The 20,246-nt window shown below is 39.2% G+C and overlaps 1 protein-coding gene across 1 annotated transcript in view; it reads left to right on the top strand.

The window, feature by feature from the left end:
- LOC126203718 (uncharacterized) overlaps window positions 1-20,246 on the top strand; it is a 276,111-nt gene that overhangs the window by 234,959 nt on the left and 20,906 nt on the right. The window contains exons 20-23 of the mRNA XM_049938093.1: window positions 11,394-11,552; window positions 15,408-15,536; window positions 15,627-15,760; window positions 16,270-16,363. Of these exons, the coding sequence (XP_049794050.1) occupies window positions 11,394-11,552; window positions 15,408-15,536; window positions 15,627-15,760; window positions 16,270-16,363 (516 nt within the window). The remainder of the gene's footprint in view (window positions 1-11,393; window positions 11,553-15,407; window positions 15,537-15,626; window positions 15,761-16,269; window positions 16,364-20,246) is intronic.

Genomic DNA, 20,246 nt, shown 5'->3' with positions numbered 1-20,246 from the left:
GGGGGAGGAGGTAAGGGACAGAGGGAGAGGGTCAAGGGCAAGATGGACAGGGAGAAGTTGGGGATGAGGTACTAAGATAGGGAGATGAGAGAGAGGAGAGAGAGGAGAGGAGGGGATGGACCAAGAGATGTGCACTTTGTATGTGGCATTCATGTACACAGGCAAAGCCTTGGAGAAAAGGCATAATATGTGGATGATTGTTTGTATGTATGTCCAGGATCTCTTGATTGATTTCAATAAATTTGGCATACAAAATGCAAACTTCACCAGTATCAGATCTACTGGCATACAAACTGCAAACTTCGCGAGTATCAGCACTGCAGTGTTTACAACCACCTGGCTCCAAGAGGAGCAGAGATACAGGTAAACACCTTTTTTTATCAGGCCCTGTCTTACAGGCTGAACTGCATGATCAGAGATACAGACTACAATGTGTTTTCTTTTCAGTTCCCATCTGCAAGACAAGTGTTTTTTTTTGGGGAAGTATTGGACTTATTTATCAATTTGTTCCACTGAGTCTACATGCACAGATGTGCATGGATAGAGGAGGGGATGAATAGAGATGGGGAAGGAGGTGATGGATAAGAAGAAGGGGGCAGTAAGGGACAGAAAGAAGGAACCAGGAGGGAGTGCAAAGAGGAAGAGGGACAGAGAAAGGGGGCAGAAGTGGTGGGCAGGGATAGGGGGAAAATGAGTATTATAGGGAGAGAGGTGCAGAAGAAGATGACTAAGGAGAGAAGAGAAAACAGACAGAGAGAGGGGGGATGAGGAAATGGTTAGGTTGGTAGAGCTGTAGGAGGTGAACAGAGAGATAGGTCAGGAGGAGATGGACAGAGAGGGAAGGAAAGGAGATGGAATAGAGAAAGAGGGCAAGAGGACATATTGGATATGGAAAGAAAGGAGGAGGATGTTAACAAATAGAAAAGGCAAATAAGGATATGGACAGAGAGAGGGGAGCAGGGGAGATGGACAGAGAGAAAGGTGGTCAGATAGAGAGGGAGGAGGGGATGGACTTATAGAGGGGAGGTGTGGGAGATGTAGGAGGTAGCTAGACAGTGTAGACAGATAGTAGACAGTTGAAAAGTTAGAGGAGGAGGAAATGCACAGATAGAGATGGGATGATGACAGCCCGATGTGGGAAGAGGTTGAAACAGAGAGAGGGGAGTAGGAGATGTGTGCAGTACCATTTTTGAACGCATAAGCAAGCAAATATATAGGGAAAATGCTAATATCACATAAAGCATCATGTGTGTATGTGTGACCAAGATCTCCTCCCATACCACTGGGCTGATTGGTGCAAAATTTGTTTCAAGAATAGCAGACTTCACTAATATTAGCACTGTGTTGCTTATAACCTCCTAGCTTCAATACAAGTGGAGATACAGCCAAAAAGAGGTTTTTGCAGCCCTTGTCATATAGGCTGCCCTGCTTGACAGGAGTGTTGTGTGAGAATGATATCAGCATGCTTTATCAACCTGCTTTACCGGCAGCCATGTCAGAGACAAGAAGCAGTTATGCAGCTCTCGACACTACACTACCCTGAATGACAGAAGTGTTGGAGTAGTAGTGGTCCACTGTATCGACCTGGTTTGGTTGTCAATCTACTGTGACGAAAAATGGTTTACATGGATACATGGATACTGTGCTGTGTAACAGGCATGTTGTGGGAGTGGTATTGGCCTGCATTGTTGACTTGTTTTGCAGGGCTACAGTGCGGATAGGTGCAGCTGGTTGTAGGTTGAGATGGATAGAGCAGGTATGGACTGAAAAAGGGGGGGGGGGGAGGCAGGTGGGGTTAGATAGGGAGAGGTGCAAGAGTGGATGCACAATGTGATAGGGTCAGCTTCAAGTGGACAGAGAGAGGAGGCAGCAGGGGATTGAGAGGGGGATAAGAAGGGTAAGGACCTGCAGAGAGGGGAAGGGGAGATGGGTAAGAAGAGGGGAGGAGGAGATGGACATAAACAGTGATGAGGAGGAGGAGAAAGTGGACATAGAGAAGGTCAAAGGAGGTAGACAGTAGAGGGGAGGGGAGGAGCCAGACATAGAGAGGGGGTAGGAGGAGATGTACAGAGAGAAGGGAGAGGAGAAGATGATCAGAGAGGGGGGGGAGGAGGAGATGATCAGAGAGAGTAGAGGAGATTATGGACAGGTTGAGGGGATGAAGATATAGTTGGAGACAGGGTTAGGAGGAGATGGACAAAGAGAGGGTGAGGAGGAGATGAAGAGAGACAGAAAGGGAGGAGAAGACGGACAGGTAGAGAGGAGATGATGAGGTAGACCAACCAAGGGATGAAGTGGTGGATACAGATAAGAGGATGAGGAGGAGGGGGAGGAGGAGGAGGAGGAGTGCTCAACACATATACTGAAGACATATGTAGGCAAAGCCATGGGGAAAATGGTAGTACATAAATACAAATGCATCTATGTGTGTCTGTATGTATGTTCCACATCTCTTCCTAAACCACTGGATTGATTTCAACCAAACTTTGTACATCTACTCCTTATTGTGTGTAAAGAAGAACTGTTTTAATAAGAACCATCCTCCAAGGGGCGGGGGGGGGGGGGTTAGGGAAAATGGGGTGACATAGGAGATGGACACAGAGAGAGGGGATGGACAGAGAGAGAAGGAAGGAAGAAACACACAGAGAGGGGGGGGGGGAGAAGAGGTGGACAGGAAAAGGGAGCAGGAGGAGATGGACAGAGAGAGAAGGAAGGAAGATATAGACACACAGAGGTGGAGGGGGAAGAAGGGGTGGACAGGACAAGGGAGCACGAGGAGATGGACAGAGAGAGGGGAGGATTAGATGGTGAGAGAGAGGGGAGGAGAAGATAGATGGAGAGTGGGTAGGAGAAGATGGTCAGATAGAGGGAAGGAGAAGGCTGATGGAGAGTGGGTAGGAGGAGGTAATCAACAACAAGAAGGGATGGAGGAAATGGACAGAGAGAGAGGGGCAAGATAATGAATGAAGAGTGGAGTGGAGGAAGAAAAGGAAAGAGAATGGAAGGTGAGGAGATGGGTGCAGAGAGGGGGAGGACAATAAGGATGGAGAGAATGGAGGGTGAGGAGATGGTTGCAGAGAGGGGGAGGACAGTAAGGATGGAGAGTGAGGGGGTGAGGAGATACACAGGTAGAGGAGGAGGAGGAGATGCACAGAGAAAAGATGGAAGGTGGAGGATGTGAGGTGTGGGGCAGGTGGAAGATGCTGATGACTATTAAGGAGATGGAAAAGGAAGAGGGTGTGAGGAGGCAGTTTGAAGAGGGTGACAGTGTGAGGTGCAAGAGAGAAAGTATGTTGTGAGGCAAATGGATAAGGTAGAGGATGTGAGGAGGCAGGTGGATATTTGACAGTGTGTGTTGAAACCAGTGGAAGCAGGGAGAGATTGATAGGAGGGTAAAAATTGGTTAGTGGAGACATCATACATCTATATCTGAAATATATATAGTTGCATCATATCATATCAAATATACAAATACAAAAATGAGTGTATGCATGTGTGTGCATGTATGTTCCACATTTTCTCCTAAACAAAAGGATCATTTTCAATCAAACTTAGTACAATTACTACTTATTGTCTGGAAAGATGTGCTGTGAAGGTAAGAAACACCTCCAATTTTGATGGGGCATGGAAGCAAATGTTGGGGATGTAGTAAGATGTGCAGAGAGAGTGGGAAGGAAGAGATGGACACAAAGAGGGGGCAGGATGAGCTGGACAGAGAGAGAGTGTGAAGGAGAGAGAAGAGAGAGAGAGAGAGAGAGAGAGAGAGAGAGAGAGAGAGAGAGGGAGGGAGGAGGAAAAGATGGACAGAAAAATAATGGAGGAGAAAATGGACAGAGAGAAGCAGAGGGGAGGATATGGATAGAGTAAAGTTGAAGAGGAGATGAACAAACAGAAGAAAAAGAGGAGGTGAACCTAGCAAGGATGAGACTCACAGAGAGTGGGGGAGGAGATGATGGATAGAGAGAGTGAGGAGGAGGATATGGACAGAGAGAGGGGGAGTAGGAAATGGACACATAAAGGTGGGGATGAGGAAATGGTCTGTAGAAGGAAGGAAGAGGATATGAGAGAGATTGGGGAAGGAGGGGATGGAGAGATACTGGAGGGGAAGAGGAGATGGACGTAGAGGGGGCAGAAGGAGATAATAAGATCGGGTAGGAGGAGATAGACTTAGAGAGGGCTGAAGGCGATATGGAAAGAGGGAGTTGGAGAATGAGGTGGACAAAGAGAGAGGGAAGAGGCAGAGTTGGGCAAAGAGGCACTTTGGAAATGTGGTTGTGTGTAATACTTATGTCATATGTATTAGGGGATAAAGCCATGGGTAAAAAGCTAGCACAGAAATAAATAAGCAAAATGCAATCATTCCACATAGTGGAAGGTTAAGTAGTGTATCTCAAATAATGAAACTGCAAAGCAAAAATTGTCTGATAAGTGTGTACAATGTCATTGCCCATTATAACGGAAACTACAAATCCTAAGTGTTCTCTCCACAAAGATTTATGAAATTATAATCTTCCTACACAGCACACAAAAATTATTTAAGGAGAATCATTTTAACCATACATGTAACACGAGAAATAAAAATAATTTTATGCTACCCACACTCCGTATTGTATATGAAGCCAGAAATACGAAAACCAAGGCTACAGCAGATATTGTGGGAGAAATGGTACTATTCAATTCAAGAATTCATAAAGCATAAAATTATAATTTGAGAAAGGGGTAATTGAGTGTTATATATTATTGTAAGTATATACAACAGAATTGTATTATTAATAAGATGCTGTTTGTTAACATCAGCTGTTCTTTGGTGAAATTTTTACCACAGTTTGACATATCTCCTATACCTGAATCAAATGCTTTAGATTATGTACATTATGATACAAATGAACCACAATTCACAAAAAAAACTGTCACTACAAACATCTTTGCTGCTGAATTTACGATAGGACTGCTGCAGTTCTCATGCTTTGGTTCGAATCCACAAAAACACTTCCTTTCCTTATCCTGTTAGATAGGGTAGCAATATAGAATTTTGAACCATATCTGGAAAAATAATGGAACATTCAAGAATACCCAACTACTTGCATCTGTTAATACACAAAGCAGTAAAATCATAATGCTAGTAAAAATACAATGCATTATTGTATGGGAATGGTTGCAGTAGGGTGTAGACACTCTGAGCATGACCCACCTTGAGGAGTTAGTGCCTCGTTGAGAATTGTGGCTCACTGGCCTCAGAGCATAAATGAAATATCAGGCCTTTAAATGTGCACAAGCTTAATACCCTCTTCATGGTTAATAGTGTCAAGAGTCTTAAATCATAATGCTGAAAAAATGCCATGTAGAATTACCAGAGGCCAAACCTGTCAGCTCCATAAGCACCCTTCAAGATCTTAAGCACTATCTGACATCTGGGTTCCTTCAGTTATGGCAATAGAGTCAAGCTGTCATGATGAGATAAGCCAAGGAACCTATATGATTAAAATTTAAATTGTACAACTGACATGGAGTTTGGGTAAGTTATAAGAGTTGAGGATGGCTAAAATCTTTGCAAATGGTCTTCTCTGATGAAAATTTTTAAAACGTGTTCCTTCAACCCATTATTCCAACTTTTTAATTCTCAGATAAATTATGATATTTGTTCAAAGGCTGGAGAAAGGACAGAAATGTCAGAAACCATCCATAAACAAAGAGTATTTACTGGGCTTTTTATTTTAGATCTATTATAGTTTATCATTATGGCAAAAAGAATGATACTCAATGCACTGCATTGGGTATAACCATACCCTTGTAACAAGAAGCATGACAAGTTGGTAGTTACCTTGTAATAATAATAGCTTTTGATCAAGAAGTGTGACTTAGGGGGGAAGGTCTTTTCACACTTCACATTCATGAAGTTGTTGGACATATTTGTTCTGGTCTTAGTCTTCCTATGTCTCAAAGAAGACTACAGAAAGGTGCAGGTAGGTTGTATGTACCGTATCTCTCAGCAAGGTAAGATTATCAAACACTGATTGATCTCTCTTAGGCTCACACTGAGAGAGTAGGTACCTGGCCTCCAAAATACAATTCAAGAGTCAAAGTGTCATTTAAGAGTCTTTCATACAATAGAAATGGCAGCAAAGCTATAAGTTAGGGATCATACTATCTTTTCCTAGTTTTGGGATGGGCACTAGAATAGAAAGGGAGAGGTGACCATGAGAAAAAGATTGAATAATTAAGGATAGTGTTCTACGAGTAGGGATGCAGAACGTCAGAAGCTTGAATGTTGTAGCAAAGATAGAAAATCTGAAAAGGGAAATGCATAGGCTCAATCTAGACCTAGTAGAGGTCAGTAAAGTGAAATCGAAAGAAGACAAGGATTTCTGGTCGGACGAGTATAGGGTAATATCAACAGCAGCAGAAAATGGTATAACATAAGTAGGATTCATTATGAATAGGAAGGTAGGGCAGAGAGTGTGTTACTGTGAGCAGTTCAGTGATAGAATTATTCTTATCGGAATCAACAGCAAATGAACACCGGCAACATGGCAATGTTGCAAGCTGAAGATGAAGAGAGAGAGAAAGTATATGAGGATATTGAAAGGGTAACACAATACACAAAGGGAGATGAAAATCTAATAGTGCTGGGGGCCTGGAAAGCAGTTGTAGAGGAAGGAGTAGAAGAAAAGATTACAGGGAAATATGGGCTTGGGACAAGGAATCAGAGAGCAAAAAGCCTAATTGAGTACTATTATAAATTTCAGCTAGTAGTTGCAAATACTCTGTTCTGTTTGGAAAAGGCCGGGTGATATGGGACGATTTCAGTTAGATTACATCATGGTCAGACAGAGATTCTAAAATCAGCTTCTGGATTGTAAGGCATACCCAGATCACAATGTAGTAGTGATGAAGAGTGGGCTAAAGCTTAAGAAATTAGTCAGGAAGAATCAACATGCAAAGAAGTGGGATATGGAAGTACTAAGGAATGATGAGATATACTTGAAGTTCTCTAAAGCTGTAAATACAGCAATAAAGAATAGCGCAGTACGAAGTACAGTTGAAGAGGAATAGACATCTCTAAAAAGGGCATTCACAGAAGGTGGAAAGAAACACATAGGTATGAAGAAGGTAACTGCAAACAAACCATGGGTAACAGAAGAAATATTTCAGCTGATCACTGAAAGAAGGAAATACAAAGATGTTCAGGGAAATTCAGAAATACGGAAATACACGTTGCTGAGGAATGAAATAAATAGGAAACGCAAGAAAGCTAAGATGAAATGGCTGCATGAAAAATATGAAGAAATTGAAAAAGAAATGACAGTCGGAAAGGCTGACTCAGCGTATACAAAAGTCAAATTAACCTTTTGTCCAACTGAAAGCCAGGGTGGTAGCATTAAGAGTGAACTGGCATTCCTTTGTTAAATGCAGAGGAGAAAGGTGAAAAGAGTAGATTAAAGGACTCTACAAGGGAGAAGATTTGTCTGATGTGATAGAAGAAGAAACAGGTGTCAATTTAGAAGAGATAGGGGATCCACTATTAGAATCAGAATTTAAGAGAACTTTGGAGGACTTAAGATCAAATAAGGCAAAAGGGATCGACAACATTCCATCATAATTTCTAAGATCATTGGGGGAAGTGGCAACAAAATGACTATTCACGTTGGTGTGTAGAAGGTATGAGTCTGACAATATACTGTCTGACTTTATGAAAAATATCATCCACACATTTCTGAAGTTGCCAAGAGCTGAGAAGTGTGAGAATTATTGCACAATCAGCTTAACAGCTCATGTATCCAAGTTGCTGACAAGATTAACATAAATAAGAATGGAAAGTAAAACTAAAGATGTGTTGGATGACGATCAGTCTGGCTTTAGGAAGTGTAAAGGCACCAGTGAGGAAATTCTGATGTTGCGATTGATAATGGAAGCAACACTAAAGAAAAATTAAGACATGCTCATAGTATTTGTCAACCTAGAGAAAGCATTTTACAATGTAAAATGGTGCAAGATTTTCAAAATACTGAGAAAAATAGGGGTAGCTATATGGAGAGATGGGTAATGAACAATATGCACAATAACCAAGAGGGAATAATAAGATTGGATGACCAAGAACGAAATGCTTGGATTAAAAAGGATGTAAGACAGGGATGTAGTCTTTGTCACCTACTCCTCAGTCTGTACATCAAAGAAGCAATGAGGGAAATAAAAGAAAGACTCAGCAGGGGAACTAAAATTCAAGGTGAAAGGGTATCAATGATATTGTTTGTTAATGACATTGCTATCTTAAATGAAAGTGAAGAAGAAATACATGATCTGCTGAATGGAATGGACAGTCTAATGAGTACATGATATGGATTTGAGAGTAAATCAAAGAAAGATGGAAGTAATGAGAAGTAGAAGAAATGAAAACAGTGAGAAACTTAACATCAGGATTGAGGGTCATGAAGTAGATGAAGTTAAGTAATCCTGCTGCCTAGGCACAAAATAACCATCACAGATGGAGTACAGAGGGCATAAAAAGTAGACTAGCATGGACAAAAAGGGCATTCATGACCAAGAGAAGTGTACTAGTATCAAACATAGGCCTTAATTTGAGGAAGAAATTTCTGAGAATATATGTTATATGGTAGGGAAACATGGACTGTGGAAAAACTGGAACAGGAGAGAATCAAAGCACATGAGAGGTGGTGCTACAGACGAATGTAGAAAATTAGGTGTACTGATAAGGTAACAAAAGAGGAGAGTCTGCACAGAATTGGTGAGGAAAGGAACATGTGGAAAACACTGTCAAGGAGAATTGATAGGATGATAGGACATCTGTTAAAACATCAGGGACTGACTTCCATGGTACCAGAGGGAGCTATAAAGGGCAAAAACTGTAGAGAAAGACAGAGATTGGAATACATCCAGCAGATAATTGAGGATTTAAGTTGTAAGTGCTACTCTGAGACGAAGTGGTTGGCACAGGAGAGAAATTTGTAGCAGGTCACATCAAACCAGCAGAAGACTGATGACTCAAAAAAAGCTAGAATTTCTCCCATCCTTTGTCATGTGGATCACATACTCATGGTCACTATCACAATATTTTACAACAGTCTCAGCTGACTGTACAGTATTCAGTTAGTCACACTAAATGGCCATTTTTGTGGCTTTTCTGTCTCTGCTTAATGAACTAATAAAAGGATTTACTATAAGAAGGGATCACAGTTCTAAAAGGTTAAGTGGGAAACAATGAAAGAAGAACAGTACTTAAACAATATGTGAATATAAAGTGGAAGGAGATCAAAAAGCAAAAGTCCAGAATACAAACTGGTAAAAGTTGGGTAGCAAGTAAAAAGCAGAAAAACAATTTACTGTATGGTGAGGGTATATGGATTGTAAAACATTAATGCATTCTGGAAGGTGTGCCTCCATCTGAAAAGTTATGAAATAATTGTAGATATAACGTTTTGCCAAAACACCTGAAAAGCTAAGTAATCACAAAGACACATGCTGCTTTTTCACAGGGTATACTCTGTAATTGGGTATGATACAATGCTAATCTATGCTGATTCCAGTGTACATTCACTGTAATATTTCAATAAGCACCCACATGCACACAATGTATTGTTGTAAAAATCTAACAAATATTGCTATTGATTTCATATACAACTGATGTCTATGACAAAAAACTGACACAAAGTGTGAATGTTGTTTTTCTCTGCTTTTAACACTTCCTCATTGTTTCCACCTTAACTGATGGTATTTTGCCTGTTTATTTTTTGCAAAAGTTTATTGTGTTCTTTCTTTTTGTTGCATCTTGTTTCAGCCTCCTTCTTGATATTATAAGAATAAAGGCACTGTGTTGAAGAAATAAAGATTTTTTACTATTTTGTTTGTGTGATCACGTATTATTAACAGTATATTTCCAATTAGATATTTAATCTACACTACTGGCCATTAAAATTGCCACACCACGAAGATTATGTGCTACAGATGCGAAATTTAACCGACAGGAAGAAGATGCTGTGATATGCAAATGATTAGCTTTTCAGAGCATTCACTCAAGGTTGGCACCAGTGGCAACACCTACAACGTGCTCACATGAGGAAAGTTTCCAACTGATTTCTCATACACAAACAGCAGTTGACCGGCATTGCCTGGTGAAACATTGTTGTGATGCCTTGTGTAAGGAGGAGAAATGCGTACCATCACATTTCCGAGTTTGATAAAGGGTAGATTGTAGCCTATTGCGATTGCGGTTTATCATATCGCGACATTGCTGCTCGCATTGGTCGAGATCCAATGACTATAAGCAGAATATGGAATTGGAACGCCGTGCTGGATCCCAGTGGCCTTGTATCACTAGCAGTTGAGATGACAGGCATCTTATCCACATGGCTGTAACGGATCGTACAGCCATGTCTTGATCCCTGAGTCAACAGATGGGGATGTTTGCAAGACAACAACCATATACACAAACAGTTCGATGACATTTGCAGCAGCATGGACTATCAGCTCAGAGACCATGGCTGCGTTTACTCTTGGCGCTGCATCACAGACAGGAGCACCTGTGATGGTGTACTCAACAATGAACCTGGGTGCATGAATGGCAAAACATCATTTTTTTGGATGAATCCAGGTTCTGTTTACAACATCATGATGGTCACATCTGTGTTTGGTGACATCATGGTGAAGGCACATTGGAAGCATGTATTCGTCATCGCCATACTGGCGTATCACCCGGCGTGATGGTATGGGGGCCATTGGTTACACATCTCAGTCACCTCTTGTTTGCATTGACAGCACTTTGAACAGTGGACGTTACATTTCAGATGTGTTATGACTCTACCCATCATTTGCTCCCTGCAAAACCATAAATTTCAGCAGGATAATGCACGACCGCATGTTGCAGGCCCTGTACAGGCCTTTCTGGATACAGAAAATGTTCGGCTCATACCCTGGCCAGCATATTCTCCAGATCTCTGACCAATTGAAAATGTCTGGTCAATGGTGGCCGAGCAACTGGCTTGTCACAATACGCCAGTCACTACTCTTGATGAACTGTGGTATCGTGTGGAAGCTGCATGGGCAGCTGTACCTGTACACACCATCCAAGCTCTGTTCGACTCAATGCCCATGCGTATCAAGGCCGTTATTACGGCCAGAGGTGGTTGTTCTGGGTACTGATTTCTCAGGATCTATGCACCCAAATTGTGTGAAAATGTAATCACATGTCAGGTCTAGTATAATATATTTGTCCAATGAATACCTGTTTATCATCTGCATTTCTTATTAGTGTAGCAATTTTAATAGCCAGTAGTATATATTTTTAATGAAATGTAAATTTGGTACATGTTTACAACTATAATGAGAAACATATGCTTTAATTAATGGCACCGTGTACTGCATTTGTGTTTCAATTGCAGAATAACCGCTGGAGAAAAAGAGGGATTTCAATTGTCCCTATGAGATATGGATTTCAGTATTTTGGTAATTTTAATGCAATAGTGTCAGTTTATCATCACGATGGAACAATCTCAGTCTCACATGGAGGAATTGAATGTGGACAGGGAATAAATACTAAGGTAATCAGTCTAGACTATTTCTGTTCTGTGAGACAGAATTAAACTTATCACCACACCAAAGCCAATGATTGAAGACCTGTAGCTATATAACTACTTCTAAGATTTGATCACTGGTGGCAAAATGTACCCTATTAACAGTTCATACATAGAATCCTTATGGAGCCTTTCAGCTTCTGCAGATAATCTCCAAAAAATGAAAAACAGGATACCAGTCAAAGTCAGCAGGTTAAAAATCACACCAAAACAAAACAGTTCAAATTTACATAGAAACAAATGAAACTTATTGGCCTCAATGGTACCTCTCCAAGTCCATTACATTCTTTAAACACAAGCTTGCAGCCATCTAATGGCTTTGGCACTCTGTAGGAGTGCTCTACCAAGCATGTGCAACATCATCAGACTGTAACACTCTCCTACAAACTGGGAAACTGCCTGAGCAGAATTCCACACCCCTACACAGGAATGCATTTTCAAATTCTTGTAGGCTCTCTGTATTTAAAAAGGTTGTTGATCAAGAAGGATTACAAACTCCTGATTTCCAAAATGCTAGAAACTTTAAAATAAATCCTACATCCCAGAGGGCAACATTTTGCCTCAAACACATATGAATGTTGCTAGCTGACTTCTTCATTTCACGGTGCCCTGGCAGCTCCACAAAAATGTTTAATGTTCCAGATAGTCAGTCCCAAGGACTTAATCCAAGTGTTTTCACTAACCATTTCTTGTTCTGCCTAATAGCATTCCCTCTGCAAAGCATGATGTAGAAGCTTTGTTAAACTAGTTCTTCACAAGTTTATTTTCTACAAGTGCTTGAAAACATCTGCCTTCAGGCAAAAAGTTCCTAATCCTGTAGGCAGCATAAGAGAGTTTGACCTCAAACTTCTTAAGCAAATTAGTATTCAGGCTGGACAAAGCCCACTTCTACCAAATACCATGAACCAGTTGTGGCACTCAATAGCCAAGAGGATGAGCCCATGTGCATGACCAGGAATTATATGTTACTAACTAATCTCTGTTTTGTAGAATCCACATATTAAAAATAAGTGTTTGATGAGAAACAGATGTATTTGATACATAGCTGATAGTTATCCATTTACAAATAGTCTTACATTTGGTTGTACAGGAGAAGCTGTCTGGGACATTATAGTATATTATATGATGTCTATAGAAGCTCCACTTTTTATACAAAGAAAGAAGTTTTACTGATGTTAGTAATGGTTAGTGATCTCCTAGTTGTGCTATGTGCCACACAGAGACAGCACATTAACACAATGTGGTGGGTTCAGAACAGCACACAAATTTCAGACTTTCGCTGTATGTAATTCCTACTCTCATATCAATAATCTAACTACACTGTCACACATGCAGAAGTGTTGATGAGATACTGTATGAATAAGTATTACTCTCTCACAAAACGAACTTGATATAATGTGAATAAATATTATACTCTCACAAAATATAGTTTTGTATAAGAACTGTTTGTTATACTCTTTCAAAAATGACAGCAGGCAACCAAAAATTGAACAGCTGCTCTGTGATTCCTTTACTTTAGAGACACAAGGAAAATACTGTCTTATGAAAGTGGAAATGGCTATTACTCAAACTTACTTTTAGTTTGTGATCAGTACTGTACAGAGTAGAACACTGAGTAGTATATGAGGTGTGATCAAACAGTAACCAGAGTGTTTTTTTTTTAACTATCAAGCTTTATACAATTAAATTTTCAATTTTTTTTATCTTGTTGGCACACATGTTTCTGATGTATGTTAACCTTTTTATCTGTTTTGAATATTTATTTTGTTGTGGACAGTCAAAAAGGTCATATGAGCTTCTGAGTATTCCGCAAATTTTTACTTTCATAAAAGATGGATGAAAGAATTTGTATCAGATTTTGCTTGAAAAATGGAATAAATGGCAGCACTTCATTCAAAATGTTGACTTTGGCTTTTGTTAGATCTACAACTATGAGTACGAGAAGACTTTATGAGTGGTATAAACGTTTCAGAGAAGGTCAAGAAAATGTTGAAGATGTCAACCCCCCTGGACACTCTAGCACATCATTTGCAGGTGACAAGTGGAAGAAGTAAAGAAAATTGTTCTGGAAAATCACTGAATCACCATAAGAGAAGTTGCTGATGATATTGGCATATCCTTTGGTTCATGTCATGGAATTTGTTTGGTTGTTTTGGGCTTGAAATGTGTAGCAGCAAAGTTTGTTCTGAAATTGTTGAATTTCGATCAGAAATGACATTGCATAGACATTGCTCAGGAATTTATGAATTACGTCGACAATGATCCAGAACTTCTAAAGAATGTTATAACAGGTGATAAAATAAGAGTACATGAATATATAGCAAAACCAAGTCCAGTTGTCCAAACAAGGTCCAGTCGTCCCAATGGAAACTGCCTGAAGATCCAAGAGAACAAAGACTGAAAAGAATTCAGCAATTCTGATCACATGTGAAGGTTGCGCTCTTTGTTTTCTTCGATTACAGTAGGTTATTGAATCACAAGTTCCTGCCTGATGGCCACACAGTCAAAAAGGAATACTACCTGGAAGAAATGTGTGATCTGTGTGAAGCAATCAAAAAAAAAAAAAAAAAAAAAAAAAAAAAAAAAAAAAAAAAAAAAAACTACCCGAATTGTAACAAAATCACTCATTGAAACTGCGTCATTATAATGCTCCCAATCATACCTTAATGCCTGTCCATGATTTTTTGGCAGGGAACAAAACTATTATGTTGCTTCAGCCAACATATTTGCTGAACGTGATCGCTTGCAACTTCCTTCTATTCCTGAGACAGAAGAGAACTATGAAAGGATGTAATTGTGCCACTATTGATGAGATAAAAACAGCATCACTGAAATAGCTAAACAGTTTAATGAAAAATGAGTTCCAGAAGTGCTTCCAAGATTGGAAAAAGTCCTGTCTCAAGTGTATTATATCAAGGGGGTTACTCTGAAAGGGAGAAAGTTGATGTTGATGAATAAATAAGGATTCTTTAAGAAAAACAATAATTCCCATTAGTTTTTGATCACACCTCATAGAACAGAAGTCCAGTAGATTTCGATTACTTATGAATAATAAAAATAAGTATATCACTTTACTAAATATATCAGCTTCTATGGGATTGTAACAATATTATGAAAATTAAAGTTTCTACTCGCCATATAGCGGAGATGATGAGTTGCAAACAGGCAAAGCAAATAGACTGTAAGAAAGTGAGATTTTGGTCAACTAGGTCTTCATTGGAAATAGATAACATACACACACACACTCATGCAAATGCAACTCATACACACATGACCACTGTTTCTGGCTACTGAAGCCAGCAACTGTGTGTCTAGCTTCAAGAGCCAGAGACGGTGGTCATGTGTCTATGAGTTGCATTTGCATGAGAATGTGTGTGTATGTTGCCTATTTCTGACGAAGGCCTAGTTAGCCGAAAGCTCACTTTCTGACAGTCTTTTTGTTGCGCCTGTCTGCAACTCAGCATCTCTGCTATGTGGTGACCGGCAACTATTCTTTTCACAATAATGTTAGGTTCCATTCTGGATTTTCCATTGTAGTATTCTCTCTCTGGTGGCAAAAAAATTTTGATAGCTTCTCTTAAAAATTGGAAAAGCCAATCTGAAGATGACACAATAGTCAACGTGTGAAAGATCAATTAATGAATACATTATCTAATGATCTCAGATTATTTTACGACACAACATACAATGTAGATATAGATGACACAGTGGAGAATTAGTATAAATGAAACATTATCTTTTCTGGAAGATTTGCTATTAACCTCAAGTAGCAGCAGATCATCTCTTTCCATGTTTTAATACATAATACATTTCTTTTTTTAGGTTGCTCAGGTTTGTGCCTATGCACTTGGAGTGCCACTAGAGTTTGTGAGTGTAAAGCCAAGTAATGTTCTGACAGCCCCTAACAATGTAGTCACAGGTGGAAGCATTGCAAGTGAAGCATGTGCATTTGTAAGTGAACACAGCTATGAAATGCTTGAGCAATCTGATCTTTTTTTTTTCATTTACTAAATCAAAATATTGTAAAAACTTTATTTTCAGGCTACACTGCGTGCTTGTGAAGAACTTTCAAAGCGTTTGGCTCCTATCAAAGCAAAGCTAAAAGACCCTTCTTGGCAGGAGCTTATTGCTGCAGCATATTCAGCAAATGTTGATCTCTGTTCAACATTTATGATGTATGTATGTGTCAAGGCTACATCATTCATGTACATTACTAATTTTCTTGCACTTTACGGAAATGATGTAGAAAAAAAAAAAATTATGTGGCTTGCAGAGAACAGTGTGTTGCAGAAAGCAACTCAGAACCAGATAGAGTAATACACTAAAATTAAAGTTCAGTGTACAATTGAAAGGTTTTCTGGAAACAGGTACATTAAGAATTAAGTTGAAAAGTCAACCAAGATCCTGGTTTGAGGAGGTCACAGTAGGATAGTACCTGGAAAAAACCATTTACCCCCTCTCTTCCTGAACTTATGTGTTTCTTTGACTCCCAATTGTGGGTGCAGTGTTTTGTTTAGTCCAAAAACTTTATCAATTACTCAAATCTTCCCTTTCATTTGTCATATAAAGAATCATGCTGTTATAAAAGTTTGCTTTTGTTTATTCTAAATTGATAAATTTGTTTCATGACATGACATTTTTGTATCATAATTGTGATAATATATTAAAGAAATCTGTATGTCAGGTATGCTGGGATCACAGATGCCCTAAAGCAGTACTACATTTATGGAGTAACTGTAGCTGAAGTGGAAGTTGATGTACTAACAGGACAACAGCAGGTCAGTATAACAATATGCAGCAAAATAAAATATTATAATTTAATATCAGAAAATTACTAAATTTAATGAAGTTAACTGATACAGTGTTTCTGTTTAATTTAGCATAATCAAAATAAAGCTTATGATCATAAAAAATATTATTTGAATAAGGCAATCTCCATGTTTCAATAATTTGTTTCTACTTAATGCTCAAACTTTTGTCTAAGAGAAAAAAATTAAATCAGTTTTTGACATATCAACATAAAAACAGCCAGTTTGATATAAATATCTGGCAAAATTTACTTTCTAGAACTTTCCAAGTTTCAAGAGCATAGCTATATTCTTTCTCGTGGACTGTTGGTCTTGCCTTGATGAGGTGACTTGTTTGTCTCAACAATACAGACAGCCATACTGTAGGTGCAACCACTTCAGTAGGGTATTTGTGAAGAGGCCCAACTAACATATGGTTCCTGAAAAGGGAGAACTGCCTTTCCAGTAGTGGCAGGGAAAACTATTGGGATGCCAGGCTGATCTTCCCTAGCAACCTATCTCAACATGGCATTCATATATCAGTATTATGAATGGCTGAAAGTTTGAACAGCTACAGCTGTTACAATTCTTGAGGATGTGTAGTTCTACATGTTGTTGTTGTTTTTGTTGTTGTTGTTCTTCTTCTTCCTGAAATGTCTCTACTGTAGCTCTACAGCACGGTTTAATGTTGATGATATTCTCATGGGTAAAGTATTCTGGAGGTAGAAATGTCATTCATTTGGATCAAGCAATGACTACTCAAGAAGATGTTGCCATCAAGAAAAACAAAACTGACATTCTAAAGGTCAGAGCAACAGAATATTAGAGCCTTTAGGTCAGTTAGAAAATATAAAAAGGGAAATATGCATGTGAAGTTAGGTACAGTGATTGTTAGTGAAATATAGTGGTACACAGAAAATTACTTCCGTCAGGTGAGTGCAGGGTAATAAACAAAAAATCAAATAGGAGGTAAGCAAGTGTGGAGTCTATATGTGAAATGGTATAAGTAGATCCCTGACACTTCGTAGTGCTATTATCAGCTTTCAAACGCAAACTGCTAATGACTATTGGCAAAAACATTAGCCATCTACAGAGCTTTGGCAATAGTGAGGCATTGCCACAGAGATGTTTACAAAATCATGCTTCGTTATTCATTGAGATAGCCCCGTGAAGCTGCTGCACCCAGCCCACTGCTGCTGTCAGGAATCAACTTATGCCAACTCAACAGTAGTAATGCATTTAAAAAAATGGAATGTGAGTTAATGCTGTGAATAGCATAATGCATGTGTTACTCCAGCCAAGATAAATATAAAGTAAACACTCACTACATAAGACCAGTTTATATGCCTTCTGGATCCACAGAAGATGAAAAGATTGAAAGAATGTGTAATGAGATATGCTTGAAGGTTGTGTATGTGAAAGAGACCTGGAGATATTGGGAGATTTCAGATTCAGAAGTGAGATTTTAACCTATAAAATATTTCTAGCAGCAGATTTGTACTCTGACCATAATTTATTAGTTATGAACTGGAGATTAAAACTGAAGACATTGCAGAATTTTAGGAAATTAAGGTGATGAACCTGGGTAAGTTACAACAACTGGAGTGTGTCAAAATTTCAAAGGAAGCATTAGGGAGCAACTGATGGAAAAAAGGGCAAGGAATACAATAGAAGATGAGCAAAGAATAGATATAAGATAAGCAAAGAGGAAAAGGCTGAAAAGTGAAAGGTAAATGTAGAAGTGTTACACAAAGGAAATAAAGTTGAGGATACTATTATGGAATGGAAGCAAGAAGTGGATGTACATTAGATGGGATATTTGGTTCTGTGAGAAGAAACAGATAAAGCACTAAAAGCCCTCACTTAAAACAAGGTACCTAGAGTAGATAAAATTTCTTCAGAATTATTGAAATCCTAGGGATGGACAGCCATGATGACAGTACATGAAATGTATTTGCAGCTGCGAATGTGGACAACCATTAGCTGTATGATGGAATGATGACAATGAAAATTTGTGTAGGACTGGGACTCATACCCGGATTTCCTGCTTATCAGAAGGGGTCATCTTATGGTTAAACTGTCTGAACACAACACTTGGCCAGATCCCAATTTCCATATGTCATCAACCACATACTTGTGCCAGTGCATGACCAAATGAACATTGCACTGTACTTCTGAACAACATAGGTACTGCAATATCCTATGACAATGCAAATCCACCTTGTAAGCAAGGTATATGAGACACTCAAAATACCCTCAGATTTCAAAAATATCGAGTACCATAAAGATATCTGAAAATGTTTTTACAGCATTCCAGACAAAAGATGTGGATTTAGCCATCAAGCATCTTTCGAAACAGCACAAGCAAGATCTGGATGGGTAGAATGTGACAGATGCATTAATGATCCCACGGATGAACAGAAAGGAATGCTGCTATTGAGAGTGTTGCTGGACTCATTGTCAAATTGTGCATTATCTCATGGAGAATTTAATGGTTTTCAATCAGCCATGTTAGCATGATGTAGAAGCTTCTCTGTGTATACTTGCTGTGAAATACTCATACACAAGCCAAACTCTTTGTTCTATTTTCATGCCTAAAAATGAGACTAAAGAGCCCAGATTTTGAATTCTGGCTTAAGAAATGTAGAAGCAAATTCACTGTATTCTGAGCTCATCCTGCAGTGAGACGATATCGGTATAAATAGCAATCAGTAATTTTTATGTTCTGTTCTGTTGAAAGAAACGTGAACAAATAAATACTTTTTTATGAATGTAGATCAAACATTATTCCAGCAATGAGGTGATGGTTTAAGTTCATAGAATTATTTCTTTAATTTATGAACATGATCTGACACATCATTGAAACCTGGCTGACATATACACTGAAGTGCCAAAGAAACTGGTACACCTGCCTAATGTCATACAGGGCCCCCGCAAGCTCGCAAAAGTGCTGCAACACAATGTGGCATGGAGTCGAATAATCTCTGAAGCAGTGCAGGAGGGAATTGACACCATGAATCCAGCAGGGCTGTCTATAAATCCATAATAGTACAAGGGGATGGGTATGGAGATCTCTTCCAAACAACACGTTGCGAGGCATCCCAGATATACTCAATAATGTTCATGTCTGGGGAGATTCGTGCCTACTGGAAGTGTTTGAACTTAGAAGAGTGTTCCTGGAGCCACTCTGTAGCAATTCTGGACATGTGGGGTGTCGCATTGTCCTGCTGGAATTGCCAAAGTCCATCGGAATACATAATGGATACGAATGGACGCAGGTGATCAGACGGGATGCTTACATATGTATCACCTGTCAGAGTTGTATTGACTGTAGACTATCAAAGGTCCCGTATCACTCTAACTTTACACACCTCACACCTTTACAGAGCCTCCACCAGCTTTAACAGTCCCCTGCTGACATGCAGGGTCCATGGATTCATGTGGTTGTCTCTACACCCATACAAGTCTATCTGCTCGATACAATTTGAAACAAGAGATGCTGTGCCCCATCGCTCATGCACCATGTGTAACACTACGTTCAATCTCACTTAAATCTTGATAACCTGGCATTGCAGCAGCAGTAAGAAGTGATCTGACAACTGGGCCAGACACTTGCAGTCGTATATAGGCATTGACTACTGCAGCACTGTATTCTGCCTGTTTACATATCTCTGTATTTGAATATGCATGCCTTTACCAGTTTCTTTGGCATTTCAGTGTATATATTTCTGTGTCCAAGTCCCAATACTAAAATGTAGTTATAATGTTGAACTGATGAAGTTTCAAGTTTTCTTCACATGCAATTGTTATTAAATTACGAATAGTGTCATAACAAAGAACCCGACTAAAAGTTTCATCATATTCAAGTCCTGGA

Source organism: Schistocerca nitens, chromosome 9 (assembly GCF_023898315.1).
Source record: "Schistocerca nitens isolate TAMUIC-IGC-003100 chromosome 9, iqSchNite1.1, whole genome shotgun sequence".
In the NCBI taxonomy this organism is placed as follows: domain Eukaryota; kingdom Metazoa; phylum Arthropoda; class Insecta; order Orthoptera; family Acrididae; genus Schistocerca; species Schistocerca nitens.
Note: the sequence above shows the minus strand (reverse complement) of the source record. Positions and strands in the feature narration are given on the sequence as shown.